At 43.2% G+C, this 27,174-nt stretch overlaps 1 protein-coding gene across 6 annotated transcripts in view; it reads right to left on the minus strand.

The window, feature by feature from the left end:
• Positions 1–27,174, minus strand: part of LOC124300416 (KH domain-containing, RNA-binding, signal transduction-associated protein 2-like) — a 125,602-nt gene that overhangs the window by 18,719 nt on the left and 79,709 nt on the right. For 4 of the 6 annotated variants that reach the window (XM_046754504.1, XM_046754503.1, XM_046754507.1 and 1 more), the window contains exons 4-6: positions 24,597–24,743; positions 5,160–5,418; positions 3,500–3,887 (exon numbers count right to left, since the gene is read on the minus strand). In XM_046754504.1, the coding sequence (XP_046610460.1) occupies positions 3,500–3,887; positions 5,160–5,418; positions 24,597–24,743 (794 nt within the window). The remainder of the gene's footprint in view (positions 1–3,499; positions 3,888–5,159; positions 5,419–24,596; positions 24,744–27,174) is intronic. The other 2 variants (XM_046754505.1, XM_046754508.1) reach the window with 2 other exon arrangements.

The following is a 27,174-nucleotide window of genomic DNA, read 5'->3' on the forward strand; positions in this document are numbered from 1 at the left end:
GTTTTGGAACTGAGCCTATCAATCTCAAGCATCGAAAGTTCGGGGTGAAGGTTTCTGTCATTCCGGTGGCAGCGGGACTCGAATCAATAACTCGACGAAACGGCGTGCAGAGTGAAAGGAAAAATCTGACTTTTCGTTCGGTTCGTTTCTTTTCCACCAAAGTTTTAATCGTTTTTTCTGCCTCGCTGAAGAGTTTCACAATTTTTCAGCACTTCGGTAGGTATATTATACCGAACGAGTCGAGCGGTGCGTGAGAAAACGAAGAAAGCAGTCAACGTTGAAGATTTCGTCACAGGACAGTCTCGAGGGGTTGCCGTGACTTGGCCAGAAACAAGTTTTGGAATTGGTTTATTTACCATTTCGTAAATACTTCTTGCGAGTGGCACATCGCACGGATCAAATGTAACAGCTTGACTCTCTTGAAGAATTCCGCAATGCTGTCGCGAGAATCAATAGTCGGATATATCCAACGGTATAAAGTTTGGCTGCAGATTTTTCCAATTTTCTCATCCTATCACCTCCCGATAAAATCCACCACATTATCGATGTAGTCACAGCCACGCGATCATTGTTCGTCCTGACACATATTGCGCTACCCTCCTTCAAGCTATCTTTCGCTTCGACAACACCAATCGAAACTGTGGTCAGGTTTATAAGCCTCTGCTGACATTCGTGTGCACGAGGGGTTTCGCCGTCACGGTTCGAGCAGTCAATTCTCCAAATAGTGCAAAGTTCAAGCGGCCCAAAACTTGTCACTTGGCAACTTGTATCCCCGTCCAAATGCCGCGGTCGTCTTGTAAAGTATACTACAATACGGGTAAAATCGACGGAATTCTCGGACCTTCGAATCTTGTTTCCGAGCCTGCTGCTTGTTCATTGAGACAAGAGACGTTCGAATACAGTCGATCAATTCGAAACCCTCGGAAGCGAATGCAAATTTTGATAAAATCATTACGTCCGACACCCAGATCTCAATTCGGTTGCTAATTTTTTTCTCTTCCTTTAAAGACTTTCTTCATTTTCGTCTTTCGAGTTTTCATATTAAAAGCACGACAGGAACGTTCTGGGGTAACTATCCGTCAGCATCGAGATGCTAGTTTGAAACTAAAAGAAGCTCTTTAATCCGACGCTTGGTAACGAGTCTTTTCACAGATATGCGAGTGCACCTCATTAACAAATAACGTTAATTAAAAAAGTCTCCATCCCCCTCGTCTCTTTGAGCCTCGCGAAATTCCCTTTGCCCGTATGATATACAAATTTAATGTATAAAACTCGTGCCAGAATAATTCCGAGGAATTGTTTACCCGTACCGAAATACGTTCCGCGTTGAATGAACGAGATTTTCCTCCGGCTTTGATGATTCTCAATATCGCGCGAAGTGACAAATGAGAAGGATGAAAAAAAGGTCGATTGAATTTTCGAAACTAAAGTCCCGCATGCAGGGGAAAAAGCGAAGAACTCTGGGGGAATAATTTCTCCGCTCGGAATGCGAGCTGGAAGGCCAAATTGGAAACGTATATCTTGACCTACGCGCCATCAGGTTTCTGTGAGTATGGCAGCCAATCCTCGCATGACGTCGGCATAAAAGCAAACTCTCGAGTTCACATGACCCCAAGATTTTCGCAGAAAAAGGCCCGGAAACCCCTTCGGTCGCTTCCATTCTTCTCCGAACGTTATATTGATCCTCGCTCTAACAATTAAGCCCGCCAGACTCACGGATGTCCACCTAAATCTGAATTTGTAGAGGGATTTTACCGACTGGGGGTGAAAAGAAGGCCGGAATTTTCATTCAAATCGGACGGTTTTCGTCCCCCCCGTCCATAAATCCTTCCCCGATATACATATATACGTATATATATGTATAACAGCGGCTCCCTTTGAATTTGTGCCGCAAAACAATGACGCTAAAATCGAATCTGTAATTGTTATTCAAGCTCCGCCGGATGACTGCGTAGAATTTCAGTCCAGGTATGTTTAAATCTATAAGCGGGTCTGGAACCGAGGAGATGTTCCTCTTGTCGAATATGCAGCGCTCACGCTGACGTGACGAGAATTTTCGAGCACCCTGCATATATAATATCCGTGCCGAAATGTAAACGCTGTGGTTTGCGCTCCGGGTCAAAGGGAAGCACAAGCTCTCGGCCTGAATGGTGCTCGAAATGTCAGGGTACCCGAGTGTTGAAGTCGATCATTATTTTCCTCGGCTTTATCGCTGGTCACCGAGGCCGTCAACGAATTAGATCTGCGAAAAAACATCATGCGATTTCGGAGGAGCTCGTCTTCGTTCCTCGCTTTCTCAACAAAGCTAAATAAAAGCTGTTTACGAACAGAACGGTGTCTATTTGGGATTTTCGGAAAAACATCTAAGCTCGAAGAAGAAGAAGAAACCCTCCCTTTTCTTCGGCTTTTATTCGCGGCTTTGCAGGCGACTACGGGGATGACTAGGACCTTGAATCACCCGAGCAAAAACCGAGAGCCGAGGGACGCGAGGACGACACTTGGACGAAGCTGCAAGCTCGTTACCGCCTCGCGTTTTGCAGCCACCGGCTGGGGTGACCGAACCTCGAACTTTGTCATAATTAAGCCTCCCTGCCAACTGGAGTGATGTATTGTTCATACTCCGTCCCCGCAACTGAGACACTACGTACTTCTCACCGCTTTCTACTTCACGCGTCAGGCACGCTATACTTCCAGGCTCCACGCACGCGCAAGGGCTCGCTTTTCAATAATCACGGAAACTACGTACGCGGGCTTATGAATTCTAATTAGCTGCATAGAAATGAAAGATGAAAAACACGTCGGTTTTCGAGGGTTGGTATGAAGCTAACAATCATTGCAGTGTGAGTTGCGTCACTTCAGCTGTGCTACGTTGATCTAACGATTTATAAAGAATCGGGCCGCTGACTTTGTGATGTTAATGGTAACGATGCATTTTTATAGCAGTACTGACAAGGAAGTTATCCCGTTGTTCGATCTCGCCGATTTGATTCCTTTTATAATGTGTTATAGTAGACTAAAAACTAAGAGACACGTATTTTCTTTTATCCGCCATTAAATGCTTTAAAGGGGTGAAGCCACCCTTCAAAGTAAGGTATGTCAAAAGGCGATTTAACAGTTTTTATGTCGTTATGAGAAAACTTTTCCATTTGGATGGATTAAAAATTAGTATGTTCTTCTGGGTGAAATTTCCAAATTACATTGGAGGGTGGCTTCACCCCTTCAAAGTATTTAATGGCAGATAAAAAGAAAACAAAAAAAAAAAAAAAAAATGCGTGTCTCTTGGTTTTCAGTCTACTATAACATATTATAAAATGAATGAAATCGGCAGGATCGATCTTGGATACCTTCCTTGCGAGTAAGTACACCGATATTTTTTCCAGCCCGCGTTAAAATTGCCAACTTCAGCATCGTCCCAAAGAAGTCTTCCAACACTCGTGTGTCATGGCCAACGACATACCAGGCGGCAAAAAGTGTGGTGGAATAAAGCATTGGTACTCACTGCGCGTGAAGCAGGCCATGTATCGCCGGTGGTATGACTTGGTGCTGGGTATGTGGCGGCAGGATGGACTGTCGCTGGGAAGCCGTGGTGTGAGGAGAGGCCGCTTGGGCCGCCGCCAACTGAAGCTGGGACACTTGGGGCCCAACCGGGGCCTGAGTTCCAGGCTGCAAAGCTCCGGCTGGAAGCTGGAGCGCGGCTTGAATGAGTGGTGCCGGAGGCTGAGGGTGCGTTGGGTGCGCAGGGTGTGCCGCTCCCACAATTGAGGGTGGCGGCGGAAGCGGCTCTTTGTTTTGGGCCGCACGAGCCCGAGCCAGGAGCGACATCACGGTCCGCTTCGTCGGCGACATTGTTGGACGACCTCCAGGTAGTAGCGGTCGCTTCCGGCCCCCTGCCAACACATGGATTCGTACTATAATATACTGGACACGTTGATAGATCACGGTGTACATGCGAGGGGGGTGTTGGGATGTCGTGAAAAGGAGCGCGAACGCTGGTCTATCAACGCTGTTCGAGCGACAAGCATGCCTGCCACGGCTCCATGGGAACGAATCGATGAGGAGTAGTTAAGTGTGGGTGGTTCACCATGGCAGCCGTAACTCGAATTATATTCAAACTGAGAGGGCATGCAGGTGTGTCGTTTGAAGTGCAACCAGCGAAGGACGAGGAGCGCTTCTGCAAAGTGCATCGTGGTTATGGTGGTCACACGGACCTTTTCATACTCCCGGCTTTCACGCGCTCATTCATATTCGTTTCGCATGATAATTCTTGTTGCCATTATTGCAAGCAGTATTGCAAGTATACACTGCTTGTTGGCTGAGTTCTTTACACTTAGCGATCCGAGTTACGAGTTGTAGCAGTTTGCAAGAAGCGAGGAACGAAATGGAGAATTCAGGAAATTTTTAAAGCAGCTAGACGAAACATCCTTTGGAATTCCAGTTCTCTGAAGGAGTCGATTATCCGAGAGAGATGTTGGAAATTTATTCGCACAAGAAACGCGATATGACCGGGAAGACAGTCGCTGCTCTTCAAGTGGTCGTCGAACCGGTTAATTATCGTTTCGTTACAACCCGAAGAACGAATACGTTCTCACACAAATTTTATTTTCTGACGATTCTCGTAAGCCAGATCGACGTATTCCTCGTCAGATTTTATTTCTGGTTGGTTGTAGGTGAGCGCTTGAGTTTTCAAGACTGAAGTATTTCAGTTTCAAAAATATCTAACTCGAATAGTTGGTGAAATAAAATGAGACGCAAGAAGCAACGACTGACAGGTTCCTATAATAAGCTACCACTTGTCTCGTTACGGAATGCCGAGTCGTGTTCGGATAACGAACAAGTCCGACGACCGTCTAACCATAGCTTGGAAAGATTTACTTCCTCGTTTCTCAATCTTCAAGGCATTTCATTCGCTGAATCTTTCATCCGAGAGATTCCGTGAAACAAAACTGACTTTCTATTATTCACGAGAAATCCACCGATCTGGCTTTTGAGGTCATTCTGTGTTAAAATTTCGTTCCAATTTCACGAAGAGTTTGGAGATTCGTTGAAACTGAAACGTGGCGACGACGGCGATAAACCGAACGCGTTTTCAACTTATTTCAGCATCAGATATAATCGACTCGCGAGTATTTCTCGGGATCAGAACTCGCGTTGGTGTTCACCTAGCGTTGATGTTACGGTCTGAAGAACGGTACCCTGTGTTTTGAGGGTCGCCGGATTCGGCGGCGACGGTGTTGGTCTTGGAGTCGAGTCTTGGCCTTCGATGGACGCCGCCGTGGTCGCAGCGGTTGGAGAATTCGCCGCGTCCGAGCTGAGTTCAGGACTGGAGGGCGCCTCCGCAGCTTGCGAGCCTTCGCGTCCCTGTGTGCTTAGGATCTGCATTTCCCACATTTGTTCCTGCCTGATGTCGTCGTTGTAATCCTAAAACCCAAAGACACACGAAGAGCTTAACAACTATCTTTGTCAGTTTAACCCGATTCTCTCCTTTTCTTCCTCTACTTATTCTTCTTATTCTCAACAGCTTTACCCGCCGAACTGGTGCAGAACCTCACAAACGAGTAGGGAGTTAAGCCGCTTATAGAAAAGAGTTTTTTTTTCTTCTTCTTTTCGACCCTATATTACCGCACCTGTCTCCCGCCGACGCAGAAGACGAATTTCTCTTCTCCTCTCCGATTCTATTTTTCTTTTTGCTTTTGGATCAACATTTTTTCCACCCTACCGCTGTAGACTTTTATGGTGGGCCGAAACTTTACACTGTTAAATCATTGTTGTTACCATGGGCATAAATGAGGTAAGCAAAATTATTGTTTTACCGCAAACTTCGCTTGTGAATTTTGCTGGTCGATTATATTAGAGAATAAAGAGTGAATTTCACCATCGGTGGCTCATAAGAGACCGAGCAATGGTACGAAATAAATTTTGATACCTCCGAGGCCGGCGAGGGATTCAATCAGTTATAGCGAGCCGTTAATTAATTAATGAATTCTCTTTTAGGCGGCCGTTCAACCAGGGGTGAAGATGAATTACGTTAATTTCGTTAGCTGATAGTAAAACGAGTGGCAAAAAAGCGGGAGTGCGGCGTATTTCATTATCCCTTATGAATCTTCGTTCAGGAATTCTTACGCATCAGGAACCTCGAGGTCTTTTCCTTTTCACGAAATTAAACGCCTTCACGTCCACAAAAGAGTTTCAGAATTCTTTCCATCTTAAGATCAACGATCTGTAGGAACAGATATCACACGAGCGTTATATCGAGAATGAAATCGGCGAGGGAACCTCGAAGAATACAAAAGCTCGTGAAACAAAAGTCGGATTTCTTCTTTAGTAAAGGTTAAAATACGAGGACCATTTTTTACGTATGAAAGAAAATGAGGTAAAAAAAAAAACGAAAAAACAAAAACAAACACACGTACACGTATCGCTGGCGCAGAAAATACTTGGAATCCCAGCATTATCCACGATTCGTAGAATCCGGTACGGAAGCCCAGTTGAGCGAAAAAATCCGTTCGCTTACAGGTAAATCCCTCGATTGGTAAATTTACCCTTTTCAACGGAAGCCCGACTTTCGTTTCTCGTTCGGATAAAAAACATGTTGGCATTGAAAATATATCGTTGAATTCCAGCAGCTGGTATCCGATAGGTCAGGGCTAGTTAGGAAAAGAAAAAAATCCAAATTTGATACCGAGAAATGATTATTCACTCACAATCAATGTATCGGTAACAAGGTATACATATATAAGTATGGGTAAAATTGCCGTTGTAGGAAATTTAACGTTTATTTAAAAAACAAACTTGTACAGTATTAGCCGAGACAAAAAAGTTAAACAAAATTTTTCTCAAACGCAGCTCAAGTAACACAATGAAATTACTTCGTTGTTATTAAACGTATCAAAAATTCGCTTTAAAAATACCGTATCGAAAAAGGTTTAATTTTGTATAATTAGCTAACAGATTGGAGGATTTGGATTTTGGAAGAAAGTTTCTCTCTCTCTCTCTCGTTCTCTCTCCCTTGTACTTTCACTTTAGGTCTATTTACCTTTATCTATTTTTATCTCTTCCTCTAGTCATTCTTTTTCATCCTTAATTTTAACGTATGTTAATTTGTCGTTGGTTTTATTGTATTTTATGCCTATGCACACGATTTGATTGCATGCGCTTTTCGTATGCCGCCTCTATCGTAAACACTCACTCACTCTCTCTGCAGTTTTCTCGCCATTCTCCCGCAGACCGTCCTCCGGTCTCCGGGGAGGCTGCAGACCGCGCATCAAGAGGGAGACTGCACAATTTTCAGACAATGAAATCAAGAGCCGTGCCTCCGATAAAGGCTGGGCGGGGTGATCGAACGATGTCGCACAGCCCTGTGGTGATGCGGGGCGAGGGTGGGCCGGGGGATGATTACCGCCATCTCGCCGCGACGCGGACGGGGAAGCCCCGGGGCTTTTGCCGGCACGGATACGATCAGTGATTATAAATCGACCGGATGGCCAAGGTGTTCCTTTCGCAATCGGATCTTAGATATGACGTCGCCGTCGCGGAAGTCGCTAACCTCGCGTTAAACGAGCTGGCGAGCTTTCGTGAAATCGTTTTCGTCGAAGAAATAACAAGTTATTTTCAATAGCTGTGCTTCCTGAAATTTTATCATTTCAGTCAGGTCTTGTTCGAGTATATAACCTCGTAATCTGAAATCTTTTCTTTTTACCAAGCGGAGAAAAAAATTACTTTAACGAAGTGAGAACATTTTCGTTTGATGATAGAAATGAATTAATTGCCATCTGTCAGCGGGATTTTATACAGAAATAAAATTGTCCGTCAAGAGGAAGCTGAAGAAATTTTAAGCTTTCTAAAGGAATAATATTTATTTAAAACCATTCAACATCCGTCAGAGACAAGTGAATATTTTGTGACTTCAACGTATACTACAATGTGAAATTGAATAAATATTTAATTGACGTCCCGTAAATGCATTTAACTCATGAGATCAAACGAAATTTTCTCATTTCAACCCGATAAGATTCTGAAGGATAAGAACCGAAGCTCAGAATCAATTGGAGATTAAGAAGGTCCGTATACAAGGATTTTGCTCGGCAATTTTTTATTTTGCATCTCATGGGATGATTTTTGTTTTTCGTTTCAGGATCGTCGTTTCAGTTTCATCTTTTGAACTTTTAAAGTATTTCGAGCCGACAGCGATTTCAATTTTGCCAAACCACAACGTCAACCTTACGCTCGATACAAAATACTAAAATTTATTATTCACAAGTGTTTTGACGGAATAGACGATAAGCTATTATACGAAATTGTTTTACACTCGAACTGTAAGCTTGGGTTATTTTACGAGCGTAGGTAATTTTGGTTCAAAGGTACAAATGTATCGTCACACGATATGCCCGCATTAAATACGCGCGCATCAAACTCACTCGTGTAATGCGAGAATTTAACAATGGCACGTCGTTGTTCGCCTGAGCGAAATGTTTGTGCGCCGGCTCCATACCGAAACTTCCCTCGGTTTACCATAGAAACGCGAATTTCGAATAACTTGGCTATTTTAATGGGCCCCAACGCACATTGTACGTACATACATACATCGCGCAGTGCCGAGCGTACTGCGAAGTAAGGGTTGAAAACCGATAACTTAACCGACGAAGAACTAACCCGGCTAGGAATGCAAATTTGAAATTTTTGCAAACCCGCGGCATGGCTACGATTTTGAAGTTCAGTGTAAAAGGATGCGGAACTTCTTATTACAAATTTACTAATTTTCGAACCTGTAGGGATCGCGACTCGGTCAATGATCGTGAAAGCTCAAGAATTTCAAGACTCCGGTTTGAGTCCGGCTGATTTCATTGATTTCAGATCCCTTTCGGTACCCATCGCGCAGCGGGTGGCTCGTTAATTCGATATCACCTTTTCAAGCGTCATACAGAAGACGTCAAAGTCAGAAACACACAAGCGATGAGAATAACTTTATACCCCACGTCTGTACGCGACAATTCGGCTAAATGTCAGCTCGCAGGCCTTTACTTTTCACCCGTCAATACAGCGACAGCAAGGATCGGCGTATCCTTTCTCGGCCAGGGCTCATTAGTGCTGCCGATGGTATAATCGAACGTGAGGACCAAGAGGAAGTATCGATCCGGTGCTAATTAAACCGAGGAGCTTGCGTCAGTGCGTCTTTAAAAATTCTCGAACAGCTTACTTTTTTGCTTCTCCATTCTTTCAACCACACTGTAACCGTTCCGAATTGCACCCCTAAATTTGCCTCTCCACCTGCTCTGTACATATAATTGGCTGGATTACCTCGCAAGCGAAAATAATGCAAGGAATTGTTGCGTTCCCAGGTGTAGCCCTCTCCAATTTCTGGGCCGCGAAGAAAAGGCGGGAAAGAAAAATTAGGGGGTTGAAACGACGATTCGTACCGCTTAGACTTGCGGGAAAAATCCTTCCGCGGGCTTCCGTCGTACAAGCTCAGCTGGTAATAGCCGCGTCGGGTATAGCGAGAGTTTGAAGCGAGATTATTTTCAGGAGGCGAACCCCCGCCGTCCCGGGACAATTAACTCTCATTTCTCATCTCGAGGCGGCCCACCCCCAACCTCTCGACCTCCCGTCGGCCCGAAGGGAGCTAAGCGCTCTTCCAGACTTCCCTGCAAGGCTGCAGAGATCCTGCAGGTTATAACCAGAGCGATGTTTTGGATCTTCTTGATTGCGCTATAATTGAATCTGACTCACTCGCTCTGCTCCTATACATTTATATCTCCTTCGTCACCGACGTTTTTTACGCCGTCGTATCATCTATTCGCACTAGTCTGCAGGTATTCCAGAAACGGCGCATGATTACGACGGATTCATGCATGGGTTACGCGATGGAGGTGTAACGTAATCATTTCGTGATTTCTGGGTTGTTTTTTTTTCCGTACCGAGAGGATGGGGGCGGGTTTTTTCTTTCTAAGCAAATCTCGCCTCGTGATCTCACGATTTTATATTTCAGTGCGAGTTTCAACGAGAGTCTAGAGATTCGCTCGCTTGACAAATAGGTACCTGATAAAATCTTTGCTAAGTCGACTATATTTGTAAACTGGTGCGAGATAAACAGCCTGACAAATTTATATGGTTGAAAAAACAGTCCAAGTTCGGGTAATATTGTTCGTTTCATGTTTATTTTTTTCACAATTCACAATCAACGCCGTACACCAACATCTCTCTGTAAAACGCGCCTTTGAAAAACGTATACGCTTTTATTTTCAATGTAAATCCATTATCTTCCACGGATTAGGATTATTTATTTGATTTTTTTAAACTCACGCAAACTCTCGAACTGCCCAATGGCAGTAACTTGTTAACTTATAACTAACGATCCGCGTTGAAAGCATGGCGGACAAAAGTTTCATTTTAAAGCTATTTCCAATATAAAATTGAAACATTAGTTATCAAACAACGTGCATTGAAGAGTCTTGATATTTCAGAACTCTAAGAAATAATAATATTATCGTTTTTTTTCAGCCTCGGGGTTACCATCAAGAATCCAGAACATTTATCCGAACCACAATGTACAAGCATAAATTTAATCGCAATATTTTTCTTGACTCTAAAATGTGAAAGTTCTACAACTTTTCCAAGATTGTTAAAATTCCAAATTTGGTTATTAATGGTTAGACTAATTGAACCGTGCACCGTAAAATAATTCATCGGACATTCGCTCAAGACATAAATTGGTAATGGAAGAACCGACTCGTTTTTTCTACGCCAAGTTTATTTCACTAGGCAAGTTTTGCTACATGGCTGAAGGTTTACTTTTTCATCACGTATACGAAATATTTCAAACAGACGGATGGGCATAATAATTGGTCAATATTGAGGTACCGCGAGGATTTTACAAAAAAATTTTCCCCTATATATTCTATCGCACGTTTCATTTGGCTTGTTTGCAAAACACTGACCAAAAAGGAGACCCGAGGTCACCTCAAGTCGGGTCATTTGCAGTACGAATCCTCGGTTAATTAACGACCGTGCTCTGAGGATAAAACGTTGGCTTAGGACGGCAGGCTGTGTATACGTGTTTGATTTGTCTCTCACAATCAAAATATACTCCGCTTTGAGCTCCAAGCCGAAGTAAGTCCGCAAACATTACATGCGCGATCGATATTCTAACGCTTCGGTGTATTATAATCACCGCTGACAGAGTCTGTCGATTTAAATAAACGGCTTCAATCGGTCGTCGTGGAGTGAGTACAGTAATCAGTAGTCAAAAAACGGTTGTTCAGTTAGGAGAATAATACTCATCAACCAAAAGTATCGAAGATCGATTTTAAAATGTTGAACTGTAACCGATGAAATACGAGGAAAAAGGAAAATGGAGTATTTTCAGCTGATCGTGAGGTGTTCATCGGATCGAAGCGTACATTGACCCGGCTACGTTGCGTATATTATATGGAAACATAGGTATATGTGTATAATCGACGCGTCGCGAACGGCGGCGAGTAATTTTGTGCCTTCGGTATCGGAATGCCGGCAATTTTTTTTATTTTTTTTTCTTTTTTTTTATTTTCTGCTGACAATAGTTTTCCTCGAATAAGCGCGAGAGGCCTTTGTTGTGTCGAGGAAAAACTGCAGAGTCGCGTGTCGCGTGGAAAAATTCACCCGAATCGACCTGCCAAACGCAGAATGAGCGAAATGAATCGCGAAACCGTGACTGCATTCGGATTCCTGCAGATATCGGCCTTCGCATGGTGAAAAGCGCGGAGATGCGGGGGTGAATTTCAGTGGCAGTAAAAATGAATAAATCGGAATAATAACGGCGCGTATATATTCTTGGCAACTGTTGGAACGAAGCTATAATCGCATGAGACGGCTCGCCGAATCGTCGACGGTGAAAATGTCATCGGCAGTGCCTTTAAATTCTGCGTCGTCGTGTCGAAATAACGTGACGCATCCGAGCGAAGTGCCTGATAATTGTAGTTGTGTTCGGGTCAATGAATAACAATTTTTTTTTTCATTCGTAATTATCATCAATGACGCGGACTTGTAGGCGTAAATTTTGCAGCGAGTCTAAAACGCGAATCATTGCTTGAAGTGATTCGATTGTCGATCGAATAATCCGTCATTATCGCAATCTGATCAACGTAACTGACGTGAAGTCTCGCCCGGTGATTGAAATCGAATAATTTCGTAACGGTTTGATAATTCGTTTCTATGTCGCGCGTTCGGAAATATGTGTGACGATATTTGACGGATCATTCGAACTCACGGGTGATTGGAAAATTAATGAAAAACGAACGTATCGGTGGTGCAATTAAGCGATTTCACGGAGGATATTTTCGCCACTTCCGTACACCGAAAATCGTTTCAAAAGCATTTGATCGTTGTAACACTGGCACTCGATTCGGTGGCTGTATTCTCCTCACGTATGGGTGTGTACGAGCCTTTTATTTCAACAATTTGAAAAGGGTGTGTGACACAGAGACAGGAATACACTTCCCTTCCGAAAAACGCGTCGGGTGTTAAAAATTTACGGAAATGTGGAAACACCATGGGTCTCTAGCAACGCGGCACATATTCCGAACAAATAAACCGTAACAATGAAATAACGGATTCACGTCTCCCGAAGGGCTGAAAGAATGTGAAATCGATCAATAACTGTGAAAACCACGTATAACGACGCTGCTGGCCACTGACGAAAAAACATGGTTGTTTTCACAACAATTATTCACGCCGACCGGATGATTTGTGATGAAAAAGTAGTAGCAATTACAGGGATTGGGATAATACCGGAAGGTGGCAATTAATTCCGGCATAATGGTATAGTTTGATAATGCATTACCTGCATTCGTTATGTACTACTCTACAGTCGTGTAATATTCATTTCGTTAATTAGAAAATATGCGCCAAGCATCAGCCTTAGAAATTCAATTAAGAGGAAATGTGATTGCAGGTTCTTTCTCGATATAACTTCGTTATGGAACAAACTGGAATTTAATTAAAGTCCTCAAGACCTTCATCAATGTCATAATTGCCGTGGAATTATCATTATTGTGACAATAATGATTACACTCATATCGGCAGCAGCCATTATTCGATGTCCAAAATCTTGTCAATATTTAGACAGATGTATAGCACAGATATAATTATCCCAACGAGTTGAAATCAAAGTCAATTCTTCTCGCAATTTAATCCTCATATTCTTATAATTTCTACAGCGACAAAGCATGCGATCGTTTGAATCGCAACCGAGGCTCGAGGATATAATGACATTAAATTTCGCATGAAATCCGTGTGAACGCAAAGTCGAGGCTGAAGAATTATCCCGTTTCATGCTTACGAAGAATAGAAAAGTGGAGAGGAAAAAAAAAAAATCTCTCTCTCGTCCCGCCGCGGGTGTTTCCCCCAGGAACCCCTTTGGAGTCGTGCGACTTTCGATTGTTTCCCGGTTCTTTGGAAAACATCTGCTGCAGTCCTTTCCCGCGGCGGTATAACAAACTCGATAATTCCCCAACGGTATGCTGGAAAAAGCGCAGGAAACGAGACGAACTCGGGGAAGCCGGAATTCGCGAATCCCTGTTTCAATCTTAACTTCTCAACCCAGTTGAATGTACACTCTCGACTCGGAAAACACTACAGTTAAGGCTGAGCGTTGAAACATGAACGGATTATAAATTAAAACGCAACCGCGGACGGTGTGCGCAAGTCGAGTCAACCCGCTTCACGGGTCATAAGAATCCCCGCGGGGTGTGCAAAATTTAAAAACACGGATTTGTGCGCCTGTAACCCATTGGAACCGTTGTTGCTTTTGTTGAAACTCAGCCCCGGTTTGTTGCAAATTACGCCCTTACCTTTCAAACTTTCCAAAACAATAGAAATCTTTGTTTCTCAGAGCTTTCAATACCCGCCTTTGTCAAAAACTGACGTATAATTTCAACCTTGAAGAGTTTGCAGTGGGATATGAATACTTTTGGAACTTGACAAGATCGACGGATTCCAGCTCAGGTTGTTCGCTACTTTGTTTAATTGGGATTGAATATTTTTTTACGGATATCGAGACATTTTTTTCTTCTCTTTTAAGCAGAGTGCATGAAACGAGGTCAAATTTGAGGTCAAGAGTTTAATTATAGTAGGCTGTAATAATTAGTTTCTCAAACATTTTCGTTCAGAAGTGTGCCAATTTTGTTTCGGAAGGTTCGCAAAGATCGGTATCTGTAGAGTCATTGAGAAGATAATGGAAAAAGTCGTGACACAGTGAAGTTTCTCCGAATCGTCGTAAAAAGTACCTACCAAGTTTGATAACTCGGTAACTACTGTTGGAGTTTCTTAAAATTGCGACTCTTACAGGCAAACTATATATAATACAGTCAAGACAAGAGAGAAAACACGGAAATATAATAAGCGCGAAGAATTCAACGAAGGAACCGAAAACCGTAGAAACGAGGTATGGACTTACGGCGGAATAAAAGTATCCCCATGACTCGTCAATTCGGCGTGAAAATGAAAATCGGAGAGACGATTTCAAAAATTAGTCGGTAATGAATTAGTTGATAACATGTCTCCAATTTCGTCAGTATCGAACGGTTTCGAAAAAGCGTTTTGCGCGAATTCGACAAGTTTTTCAACCAATTACGTGACGCCCAGTTATTCAATTTTTCTTACCCTCAACTTGTTTCTGAGAAATTTATTCTGCTGGCACCGAAACTCGTTCCCAGCGATCGTTGAAGCGTACACAAAATTCAGATGTTGAAAAGAAAATGGTAACATCTGCCAAAATGGGGTGTAAAACCGTTTTCCATAAACAACCAAAAATATTTAAGGCCCAATTTGAAGACGCGCAAAAAATGTAAGGAGCAATATTCTAACCTCGAAGAACTTCTGAACTCGTTGGGAACTAGTTCAAGTGAATCGTCACGCAGAAGCGATATTATCGTGTGAAAATCACCCTCGTGGGACATCGGCTACTCTTCTGAGCAAACACACACCTTTGAAGACCACTTTGAACTCGACCAGGAGGACGAGCTTTAACCGAGAGGTGAAAAGAGCCAATTGCAGCGGCGAGCAGCGTAGCGGCAGCTTTCCTTGAAAATGATTAAACGGTGAATGTACGCAGATATCACTCACGCATTCCGTCTCAGCATCTTTCCGTTTCAACCCAACCTTTGATATCCATTACAATCCTCGAGCAAACGACGGGCCATAAAGCTCCGACTGTACTTTTACCGCCTTTATACGCGTTATGTCATGCGGGACGGGGTGTACTTACTGGAGCGCATATCGTATTATACCAGGGTAAAAGCGCAGAGTAGGTGCTGGTGTAAAAGAAGCATCGGAAAGGTATGTCACGTAAGCACTTCGATCCGACTTACGTTATGTCGCAATCATTCGGACGCTAGTATCAAACCTCATAACGATATATAGGCAGCTGGAAAGATTCTAGAATAACAAATATTCCTCATTTTTGTGGCGTAAGAGTGAAGAGATCGTGCTTGCAGAGCACGAGTGTAATAAGCTCACTTCAATCCGTATTCACTTGTCTGTGTCTCTGTCGAAAAAAAGTAAAAAAAAAAAATATAAATAAAAATGGTGTTAGAAGATTTCTTTTTTCCATTTTACACAAAACCACGATTTAATTAATCCTGCGATGCCTCGTCATGTTACATAATTGCAGGAAATTTGTCTGCACACATCTGCAGGGAAATTAAATCGGAAAAAATTACGACGATAAAGTTCAGATGCACCGGTTGTCAGACGAGAGCTTTTTTCGCGGCGCAGATGCGGGCGGTGAAGTTGAGGCTTCGGGCTGCTGCATGTGGTGAACTTTGGAACAAATCGCGCTTACCGCGATATCGCGTCCGCAGTTTTCCCAGTTTGACGTTAGAAAAATAAGACCGTGAGTTACGAGTCCTCCGTGCCATGCTAAGAAATCTCCACGGGGGCCTTTAAAGTATAAGTTACCCGAGTAAAAATTTAGCGTCTACATTTGACCTTACCAAGGTTCGTACAAACCTACTTTGATGCAAACTGAACCTAGAAATCCTAAATTGATCCTTTGACTCTTAAAAATTTAAGAACAAACCCTACATTGAAGCTTCAACTCCTAAAAATCAAAGTTCCAAACCGTACTTTGACGCTCTCTGTAGACGAATGAACCTATTCTGACGATATGTTTGACACGAATGGACCTGTAAACTCCTCTACAGAAATATTATTACAGCGATATTGAAGTGTTCACATTGAATAATTCAAGGGCTATTTCGACATAATTTTGATAAGTTTCAATAACGTTGGAAAGTTAAGTATTGCATTTCAACTGTATTTATTCAACGTTCTTACGAAAACAAAAACCCCTTTAACCGATTTAATATGCAGAAAATACGATTGAACTCACGTGTGAGCCAATTATCATTTATTGGATCCTAATTTGATTCCATACGTTTTAATCGTATTTTTCGTATTTAAATCACAATCGATCAGAAACGATGGACTCGCTTTGTCATCTGAGTAGGATTTTGAGCGTTGAAGAAGGGTTTCAAGCAAGCAGATTCAACCCACCTACCTCTCGAGGGTTAAAGAAGGTTCTAAAAAGACCTTGCTTTGAGCCTAAGCTTGGTAAATCAGGAAATTTTGGACATTTTTAGCGCCAAAGTAGGATCTGATATCGCATTGAAATAAAACCCAGTTTACTATCTTCGAACCTTACGTAGGTTTTAAAATAGGCGGTAAATTTCGACTCGAGTACACGATGCAAGTAACGAGCGGAATGCTGCGACGCAGATAAGACGCAACCGTCGAAGTCTGCGGTCCGGAGCTTCGGGTTGTTTCCGCCACGCGAACGGACGGCCCCGATTAAATTAGCCGGGGAATTAAGCTTTGGGGGAACGCGGAGTAATCGACAGCCTTTGATCTTTTCACCTGCGGCAGGCAGTTTCTCCAGCCAGGATTGGATTTACGTGTTTGGGGTGCGTACAGTTATCCAAGGCGTAATTCACGGTCCCGTATTCCTCCGCGAGGATATACGTATACGTATGTAATATGTAACGTATACGAAGTGCCTCAAAAGCCATTACAAGTTCGGTGAGCTTTTGAACCGCAAAACCGAGCCGAATCTCTCGCAGATTCCGCTCGGAAGTTTGGGGCGAATCGTTCGTGATCTCTGGTAAACACACGTGCATATATTAGAATCGGAAACACGGTTTGCTCGCCTTATTAAGGTTTCATCTGCACTTTAACCCTTCTCGGCAAGTTGGGGCTGCTTTAATCACAATGGATTTAGGGCCTCCCTCTCGAACCACATTTTCATGCTTAAGGGATCGTCTCAGTGTGAAATTTTCAAAAAATTGTTTTTTTTTTTTGCATTATCGTATAGTATACACTGTTCTAAACATTCTCTCAAATTTTTAAATCGAAATTCAAATTATTACGGTCGCTACAGCGTTTCTTGTAGAAAGGGAACGGGTTTTCTACCTGCGCGAGTACTAAGGTGCTTAGGTTCTATAACCTTGCAGAATAAAATGTCCAAGCATTTCAGTTCGTTTTTGATATCCACCACGGATAGACGTACGAGAGAAACCCCCCCAAAAAAAATGAAGACCTGGCATCGCCGATTGATCGTAAGTAAACGATTTATATAAACTTTTCCAACTTCAATCTTTAAACGCGTTTTTCTCAGAATGGTGTTTTTCAAAACGGTTTCCACTCTCAAAGGAAGAGTTTTAAAGATATCTAGTTCCAATTTCGGGAGACCATTTTAAACGTCATTCTTTATCGCGCTATGGAAGCTTTTTATTTTTTTTTGAAAACTTCCTATTTTTTTTACGAAAAACTGTCGAAAAAAAGGGCCACATTCGACACTTTTTGTTCAAACCGCCGCCATTTTGTCAAATTTGAAAAAAAAAAAAAACCCTCCATAGCGCGATAGCGACTTTCCTACAGATCAATAATCTTTTTGAAATTTTTTTTTCAGATCAAAATTGCGGCCGTCATCGTGGAAACCGTGCAGCACCTTTTTTTTTCACGTGAAATTACAACAATTTATACAACAATGATGCACTCAATAAATAAACTTTAAAAAAATCATTTTGTATTCTTCATAAACGTATTTATTTATGAAAAAAAAACCGGACCGATTAGTTTATGTGAACATTAAAAAAAAAATTCGCGAAAATCAGTGATTTTTCGGAGTGTCACACTGAGACGATCCCTTAAAACACCCCGCCGGAGACAAAAATTACAGGAAATACGGGGCTGGAAGAAAAAGTTATAAAAATATTTTCAGCTATTTATTTATCGTGTTACTTATACATATAATACACGTACTCTCAGAGAATATTCAGGCCGAGTTGTACCGTGTAATACTTTTCCCAGCGCAATAGCGAATGTAACACAAAATGGAACGGCGAGTGTTTTTCCATTGAAATAAATGTGGGACGTAACAACCCCGTTGGGATAGCGTGTATAAATAATTCCTCCGTTTCGGATTAATATTATAATTAAAGCGATCCGGCGGTGCCTATAGGTAATACAGCGGGGGTTGAAATCTGGGATGAAAATAGAGGGTGTCGAATTTTTTTCGGTCACTTTTTCGCGTCGGATGTACACGCGGGGTATATACTCCTTGACTTTTGACGGTACGGGAATAGGAGATAAGATCCCGCGGCAGCCTCGAGTTATCATTGCTTCTATAAACACGGCATCTCGGAAGCGGTCCGGATAGCGATGCGAATTCATTTTCCCGGGTCCCTCGGCACGGGGCTTGTAATTATATGAAACTCGTCGCAGCCTAGCCGGCAGGTTATAATGTTGACAGTGCAAATATGAACCGCTCACCGCTAACTGTAAACCGGTCTTTGTTCCGGTTCCTCATTCCGCGAGGGTCTCAACCACCCTCTGCATCCCCTTGCAATTAGTCAGAGGTGAAGACCTACCGGAGAATAAAGGGAAGGGAGACGAGAGAGGAGGAGAATTGGGTAAAAGTACGTACACCCTGCGGAAATGACCGCTGTCAACACCCAGAATGCCATAAACCCACGCCTAAGCCGTCAACGATAGCCTCGCCTGCGGCTAAACCGCGAACAAATTCGCCTTAATTCGCTTCTCGAGTCTGAAATAAACCGGCAATTTGCATACACCTAAACATCCCCAGGTCGGATCTCGGTGTTTCAATTGCTGAAGAAGACCGATACTGGTGGTGGAAAATTAACGAGATTTTGACTGAAAGGGAATAACCAAATAAGAATAACGAAACTGTCGCCAGCGAGTTTTTGAATTACACTCGACCTGTTGTATGTTTACTGAACAAAAAAGAATTTTGCTCTTTAATCCAATTATCTTACGAGTAATCGAACAATACGTCATTTTAAAACTTTTCATTTGGTTTGAATATTCCTGATGGACTCTTGTTGATTTTTTTTTTCCCCAAAATACTCATCGATGAAAAACATCAAACAAATGTAGCTCTACAAATATTTTAGAGCTAAAGTATAGATTTATAAGAAAGAAAAGAAAATTCAAAATAAATGTTTCAATGTGTTCCCTTCGAGAGACAATTATACAATGTTCGCAAAATACTGGTTTTCTATGTCCATTTGTTCTTCATTTTATTTAGTTTTTTTTTTGTCATTTCGATCGATTTGGTGTACCATTTGAAACAAAAAAGGAAAAGTCATTAAAAAAAATTGGATTCTTATAGATTTAAGCTGTTATTCATGCCCATTTTCTGATACGTAGTTACGAACTGTTGCAAGCTTTCAGGTTACGAATTCAATATGGCGGATCTGACGGTAGAAAGAACTCTGTTCCGTACGATTATCGTCACTCGTACTATATTTTGTTACAACCGTCAGGACAATTTAATGTCGGTGTAAGATCATTAAACTGACGTTAAGGTTATTTATTTAATTATTTTTTTTTTATTGAACAAATGTACGAGTTGACTGTATTTCAAGCTGTAGATTCAATGTGACATAAATTACCGAAAAATGTAAACGTGGTATATATCCTTAACTATAACGACGCCAAATAGTTTATACTCGTGGCAAATCGATATCCAAATCGTCGTGAAAACTTTTTATCCATCGACCGTGGTAAATGGAATTTTTCTCAGTGCGCGTATGTTAATAATATCGAGTCGCGTTACAGCGGTTCGGTGAACCGGCACGAGGGCTCCGATCGAACGGGGGTAGGTGTTAACTGGCTGAATATCCTGCTCTGTGGAAGTCGAGGGGTGATTCGAAATTGTCGAGGCAAGAACCCGAGATACTTCGTCCTTTATATCGGAACCGAGGTAGGTACGCGGTTTACGGGCGTACGAATTTCCTCCCGGCGTCGTTAAAGTAACGCATAAGGCAAGCCGAGTCAAGTAAAGTCAAGGCAAGTCAAGGCAAGTCAAGGCAACGCCCAGCGAAGGGCAAGGCTTTACGCCGCGCAATCTTCACCCTCGCGACACGGCTACACGTCTACGAACCAACCCCGCATCGAGTCGTTTCACTCAGGGAGATATCTAGGCGCGTTGGGTTTCAAACGACTCTATAGGCGAGAGAGATACGCGCGGTCGGATCTCCGTTTCGGTGGGTACCTACAAGATTTATGTACATATGTATCTGCACCCTTCCGCATCGGCACAATTTGCTGTGCGAAGTTGGAGACACGCGGGAGAATCGCGCCCTCGGCTCCTCGACGTTTCGTCGCAATATTCAACGCGTTCGAAACACGCGTGTAATCACTCTGTGAATGCTAATTGATACCACGAGAGATTACGATGTACCGTAGGCGAAGAGATTCCGTTATACCGTCGCAAAGGGTGAAATCACCTCTTTCCGATCCAGTAGTCGTCGCAGATGAAAGACGCGTCAAAGCTTTCACGCGTTAAAAGATGGGTAAGGCTAACGCCTCGACCGATACTGTTGTGAAAACAGTCTTGTTTCCGACTTTTAACTACAAACACGTAACACATCGCCAACGAAATCATTTTCGTTTCTCAATTTATTTGTGCCTGTCACTTCTCTCCGATCAACGAACTCTTTCAGGTATTTTCACAGTAACTTCCAAGAGAATTGCAATACCACGCATACCGTATTTGCAAACCACCGTAGTCGTCACGTAACAAGTGACGCGTCGTTAAAACAATGATTATACAACAACAACTTTATGGTCTTTAATGACGATGCGAAAGGTATGAAAATCAAATTCACGGTATAATAAACTGGATCAAATATCATCCCCTTCGTACTTATCAGCTTGTACGATTCTTTCACCGTTTAACGGTCAACTTCGAACCATTTTTATATCCATGTTCGTACATTTTAGAGAACCTTTCAAAAAGAGAACATCGCGAATTGAGCACGATAAGATAAAAGTCAAACATGAGTGTACAATAAATTCTTAATCGGAAAAATATAAGCGAGTGCAAACGCAACGAGTCAGATTCGTCACGGCAACGGAAAAGTCGGGCGGTTAATATACCGCAAACATGATGCGAGTTCAATACACGCTCAGTGGACAAACGGTATTACATACGAAATATCGGAAAAACGTCGTACAAAAGCAGCGTTGTGGGTGCGTAGCGATATCTCGGAACGGCGGCCACAAAATTTGACAGTGACAAATACCTCATAAACTAGTGTTCAAAGCGACGCGCGAAACGACCGGTAGGTATACTGTCCATACTCCATGCAGACGGCCTGTCGTTTATTGCAAATTTAGCAGGTGCGTGAGGGATGTGTACAAATGCCAGCGACAGAATTAATCGTCCAGGTTTTCGGAGCCCGGTGCGGTTTTCCCTGATTCCTACGAGGCTGAAGTCAGTAACATCATAGCAATGATTCGTGCTTCGGAAAAGTCGTTGTTTCCTAATTTTAGTAACCTCTGAGATGCGATAAATTATAACGAGGCAAAAGTACTTCTGCATATTTGTAAAACTTGGCCACTTCAAAGTCATTACAAAATTGCAAAGTAGTGATTCTTTTCCTCCAAAGTCTCGTTACGCTGACGTTACTAACTTCAGCCTCGTCGTTCCTGCGGTAAGAACAATCGGGAACATCCGGTATTCAAGATCAAAGTTGGATTCGGTCGATCTAGAGCCTCGACTCGTTTGTCGTCTGCCTTTCGCGAAATTTTCCTCCCGAATTTGGCAGGTCTTCGCCTAATAGAAGCTTGCGTTGCGCACCTGGAACCAAACTTAGACGCCGCAGATGATAAATAATCATCCTACTTCATATTTTAGCCGGTTCCGTTCCGTTCCGTTCTCCTCCTAAAATGTATATAATATATATTTGTGTATACATCACCCTGCAAGACCAAGCATCAGCCGCGATGCTGACGCGGCATAGAATTTCTCTCTCTCTCTCTCTTCTATCCTTCTCCCTTTGTCGAGCGTTTCTAGAAAGAGAGGATCCGTGCACGTGCGTAATGGATTACTGTGCGGAAGTTGCGCAAACCATATGCGAACCGCAAGAATATCCAACTGAAAATTCGGGAGAACCGGAACCAGCTCGAAGGGAAATCAACCCCTGGCTTTTCGGCTCACCGACAGCAGCTGGTACAACGCTTCTCTCCCACTAAAATTTCACCCCCCATTTCCAAAGGCTCGCTAAGATTAGATTTCACTCCGCTTCGCGGTTTTTTTTTATTTTTTATTTTTTTTTTTTTTTTATTTTTGCCTCATACTCATTTTTGACTCGAAATATTATCGCGATTGCCGAATAAAGGAATTGCCAATCAATTGCGCAGCAGACTTCAAAAGCCGTCGAAAGAAATGATAATTTCTGTTAATATCATACCTCGTGCATAAATACATAATGTATGTCCATACATATACATATCTATAAAACGTAGAGTTGCAGCGAAATACGAATTAGTCCCACGGGATTACGTATCGCGTGCCGGACGCATAGCGAGCTGTGTAAACGTATGTAAATTGAGCCAGAACGGCAACACTCGGCACGGTAGCTGTATAATAAAACATCAGTCTGCATGAGTCCCCAGGTTTAACTGCAGATTAAAAATGAATATTCAAAAAAAGATTTTATTTATCGTCTGCCGGACGTTTTCAGGTACGTCTGCAGGGCACCGTAGGCATTACAGGTATTGCAAGTATTGTATGTTCATGTTTTTGTGTGGGTGTTGAAAGAGTGTCGAAAAAGTCCGCAAAGTTGTTCGTGCGAGTAGAGGGTGCGATATAAAGCATGGTTGAACCCCTCGGCTATTCGAAATTGCGACGGGAGAAGTGTGACCATAATTCCGTAATGCAAGATTCTTCGATAAATTTTTTTGCGATGGTCAATAAATTACGCCGACGCGTACAGAGGGTGTTAGGCGTACCCTGAATGAGAAAATTTCAACCCTTCCGAATTTCATAAATTTTTTCATGTTGATTACACGTTCCGCGATTGAAGGTTTTGTTCCGGCATCGACTCCGGGCGTCACAGAGTCAAATCGAACACCATCAATCGTCGGATGTCCGGCGAATTCGCGACGCGAGTTAGCTGTAGGTATTATTTCGCAACGTGGCGATCCCCATGGCGACGCCGTTCGATTTAATTATATGGCTAGAGGTGTGATTTTGTGTGCGTGTGTGTGTGTGTGTGGGATCCGCTGCCATTGCAGCGTTACATTCTTTCCGCAGTTGCGCGATTTCGTGAGAACATGATATTATACCTAGGCTCATTGGGTTGAAACTTATGGAGTGCCGGTGAACATGGAGGAAATTAATAGGAATATTTTTACGCTTCCGTTTCCGCTACGGTCGTATTTCTTTCGCAAATTGTACCTCGTACATGTCCCACGTGACATCCCTGGTAGTACGTCTAGATTTTTCACATTTCCCGTTACCACCTTGCAGTCCTCCAGGAATTCTTTGCAAAAGCCACAAAGCAGACCCCTCGGGGTCGGGAAAAACCTCCGATATTTCAAGGTTTTCACCTTTTCACGGGATGAGTGTAAAAGGTTTTCGTATTTTGTTGCCCTAATTAGCCCTGAAAGCTGTTTCATCTGTTGTAAGTACGAGTTACGTAGAATCCCTAGAGGGCGGATGGTCAATTTTCCGGGTGAATCGACTCGTGCTTCTAAACTCGTTGACGGCAAATCGTGACTCCAGATTTAAGGGTTCAGGGGTAACATTTTGTCTCTCGTTTAGGTTCGAAAGGGACTCTCGACGAGACTTTTGAATATCGCGAGAAGCATTCAACGACATTATTGCCGTCGGTAAATCGAGGTGCCTCATCCAGATTTTAAGGAAATTGGTATTCATGCCGTCAATCCCGAAGGGGAAAAAAATATCACGTACCTAATGGATGAGAAATAGCGGGTGGAAAATGCAGCCGAAACGTGGATAAGATCCGAGTGGCTATGAAATTTACGAACCTCCCAAAGTGGTGATTACATACGTCGGCTGAAATACGACGTACGATTGCCTCCCGTATGCTCCTGCAATTTTCGTGTGCAGGTAATATAATAAAACCGGGCTGGTCGTATAATGAAACTGCCGGCTTGGCGGTTTTGAGAAACGACGCGTGGATAACCGGCTCATCGTCGGAGTGCCGGAAGCGGCGGCGGAGAAATTCAAGTATTATCGGGCTGAAACAGGAAGTATAAGAGGCCGAATGGCAATGTAACGTCGGAGAACTCACCGGAACCAAAAATCGGCGAACTTCAGCCAGCGCGTAGGCGATCCTCGCGTGAGCTTCGGCCGGTGTTGCGTACGCCGATATCTCGACGTGGAGGTCCTCCATTAGGTGTGAGAATTTAGCGTCGCCGCTGAGTCTCAGCTCCTCCTCCTGGAATAATACGAACAGGAATCGTGTACACGATACACACACACACTACCAAGTTTCATCAAAGTTTCAAGAAACGCCGAGTATAAATGCCCGTGAGCGAAGAAGTTCTTCCCGGTGTAGAATATATATTATACGTGTACACGTACATGCGCATATTGTATATATAAAAGATGGATCCGTTATAAGACGGATTGAAAAGTTGCCGCAGGATGTCCGCGGATATATTGCAAAACTTTGCCGCGCATTGACGGAAGTTGTTTGCGGTGACCGGCTGATATTCGTAAATTTAAAACGCGCTGCACCCGCGTCATTGCATCGGGATTCGCCTCGTGTCCCGTGGGAATTTGGCGACCTCTCTACCCTCGCAAAAATACATCTCTCTTCCGGTTTGCGAAATTCTTGCACAGGTTCAGGCTGCACAGCGAGTTTGCACAACGCGTGGAAATCGTGTCGTGTACTGTTATATCTTTCATGCGTTATTCAACGGTACGGAAGACCGTTCCTTAAGGACCGACGGATTTACGACTGTAGTTTAAATGTCTTTTTTCTTGCAGTATGAGAATATATTTTGCCGAGCCCTAAATTCTCGGTTACACGTGCACCGCGACTCGGATTTTCATACGTTATATTCGCACTCGTCGTTGCCGCTGAAACCGACGAGGGAAAGTCGGCAGAATTGGAGTGGAAAAAAATGTCTGGCCGTCCGATTGCTCGAAGAAAAATACGTTCTATGATGCATAAACGGCAACGGCCGACTGCTGGTCAACAAAACCGTTCGTAGAAGTGAGAACGTTTTCCGGGTGAAGGAAATTTATGGAGCAAGGGCTGATCCGAGGGTTTCGAGACCGTTTCGGAGTCAAGTTTTTCTTTCGATATCTCGGGACGTCAAGTTGACGCGACAGTTTTGCGTTACGGATGGCAAGGAGTGGATGCCTCGAATCAGTTAACGACTTGGCAGAGATGCTCTGTGTATGCGGGTAACAGCGTTTTATTCTCCCTGGTTTTAGGACCCCTAACGATAAGTTTTGTTTACAACTTTTATCTGAATCTATAAAACCGGACCTTCGTCGTGAGGTTGTATTTTTTTTTCTTTCTGTTTTCTTATACCTATAGTTTTATTTTTTTTTATCCTCTTTACAAACACATCCTCCGCGGGGCTATTTTCGGTCTCTACGCCCAGTTGGTTGGCCTCTAAATCTTCACGTCTGCAGGCCGATTGCTGGGTGTACGTACCTTTTTTCGTACCATTTCGCACGAAATTATTACTCATTTGTAAAAATGGGTATCGCGATACAAGGAATGAGGGGAAAGGAGAAAGAAAGAGAGAAAAAGCGCTCGACCAGTCACCGGCGAGGGGTGAATAACAGGGTGACATTTCTCACTCCGTTTATCAAGCGAGCTAACAATTTGCGCGAACGCTTTCCGGCTAATCTTCTTCGCGGGTGAAAAATTTAGAATTCCATTTCGCGAATGTTATTTTCTTCTCGGGTGAAATAGAAGAAAAATAATCTTTCCGCAAATGCACGCTACAGCAGCTGTATAACTTTAGTTGCGAAACTATGATTTGCAATTGTTTTCCCAGTGGAAATCAGGATCATATTGTTCTTCTTATTCTTTATTTCCCACCATGTTTTTCAAACGTAGTCACGCAAATTGCTCGCCACATTTTGCGTAAATCCGTTGAATTGTTAACGCGTTACTGTATTTTTTTTTTTTTTTGTTCCAAAAACGTGTACGAATAACGAGAGAGCGAGCTGATTTAATCCGGTAGAACTTACGTGTATGTTGCGATGAAAATTCACAACGAGCCGGAATCAGGAATGAGAAAAGCGCGCTCGCCTTTGATTCGCGTTCCGACGAGGAGGGAAAAAGAAAGGAGAAGAAAAAAGTTTGGCGTATTTTCGAGCCGATTCACACCGAACACGGAGAGAGCGTAACTTCACTTAACGTGTCGTGCACCTTTACAATTACTGCTCGGTATATCCCGAAAATGCATCAGTCCTGCCATGCGAGGCGTTCAGAGAGGCTGGTCATTTATAAAGCTGACGTGCTTTTGCGGACTGCAGGAGCCGAGCCATCAATTCGGCACGTTTAGCTTGTCGCGAAGCTCGCTGCAGTTATAGTCTCGTTCTTTCGCGATCGATTCGAATCTGCAGCAGCATCGACGCGCTTTTCGATAGTCGTTAAAGCGTCGAAGCGGTGCATGCAGCATCCGTGATCTATGGATCCCGGAGGCAGAGTCAGGACTCAAAACGCGATCAATTCCTGTTATCGGTTGGTTCGGAGCGACGTTCATCCATCGTTCGACGTCGACGTGACTTCACCCGTGGCTTTCGGCGTCACCTAAGTCGCTGTTGAGTCGGTACGTTTCTCAGGCCTTCGTTTTATAGACGATCGCGTTCTCGCCTTCAACAATGGTTTAACAATGAGG

The sequence above is a fragment of the Neodiprion virginianus genome, chromosome 3 (genome assembly GCF_021901495.1).
Source record: "Neodiprion virginianus isolate iyNeoVirg1 chromosome 3, iyNeoVirg1.1, whole genome shotgun sequence".
Lineage (NCBI taxonomy): Eukaryota > Metazoa > Arthropoda > Insecta > Hymenoptera > Diprionidae > Neodiprion > Neodiprion virginianus.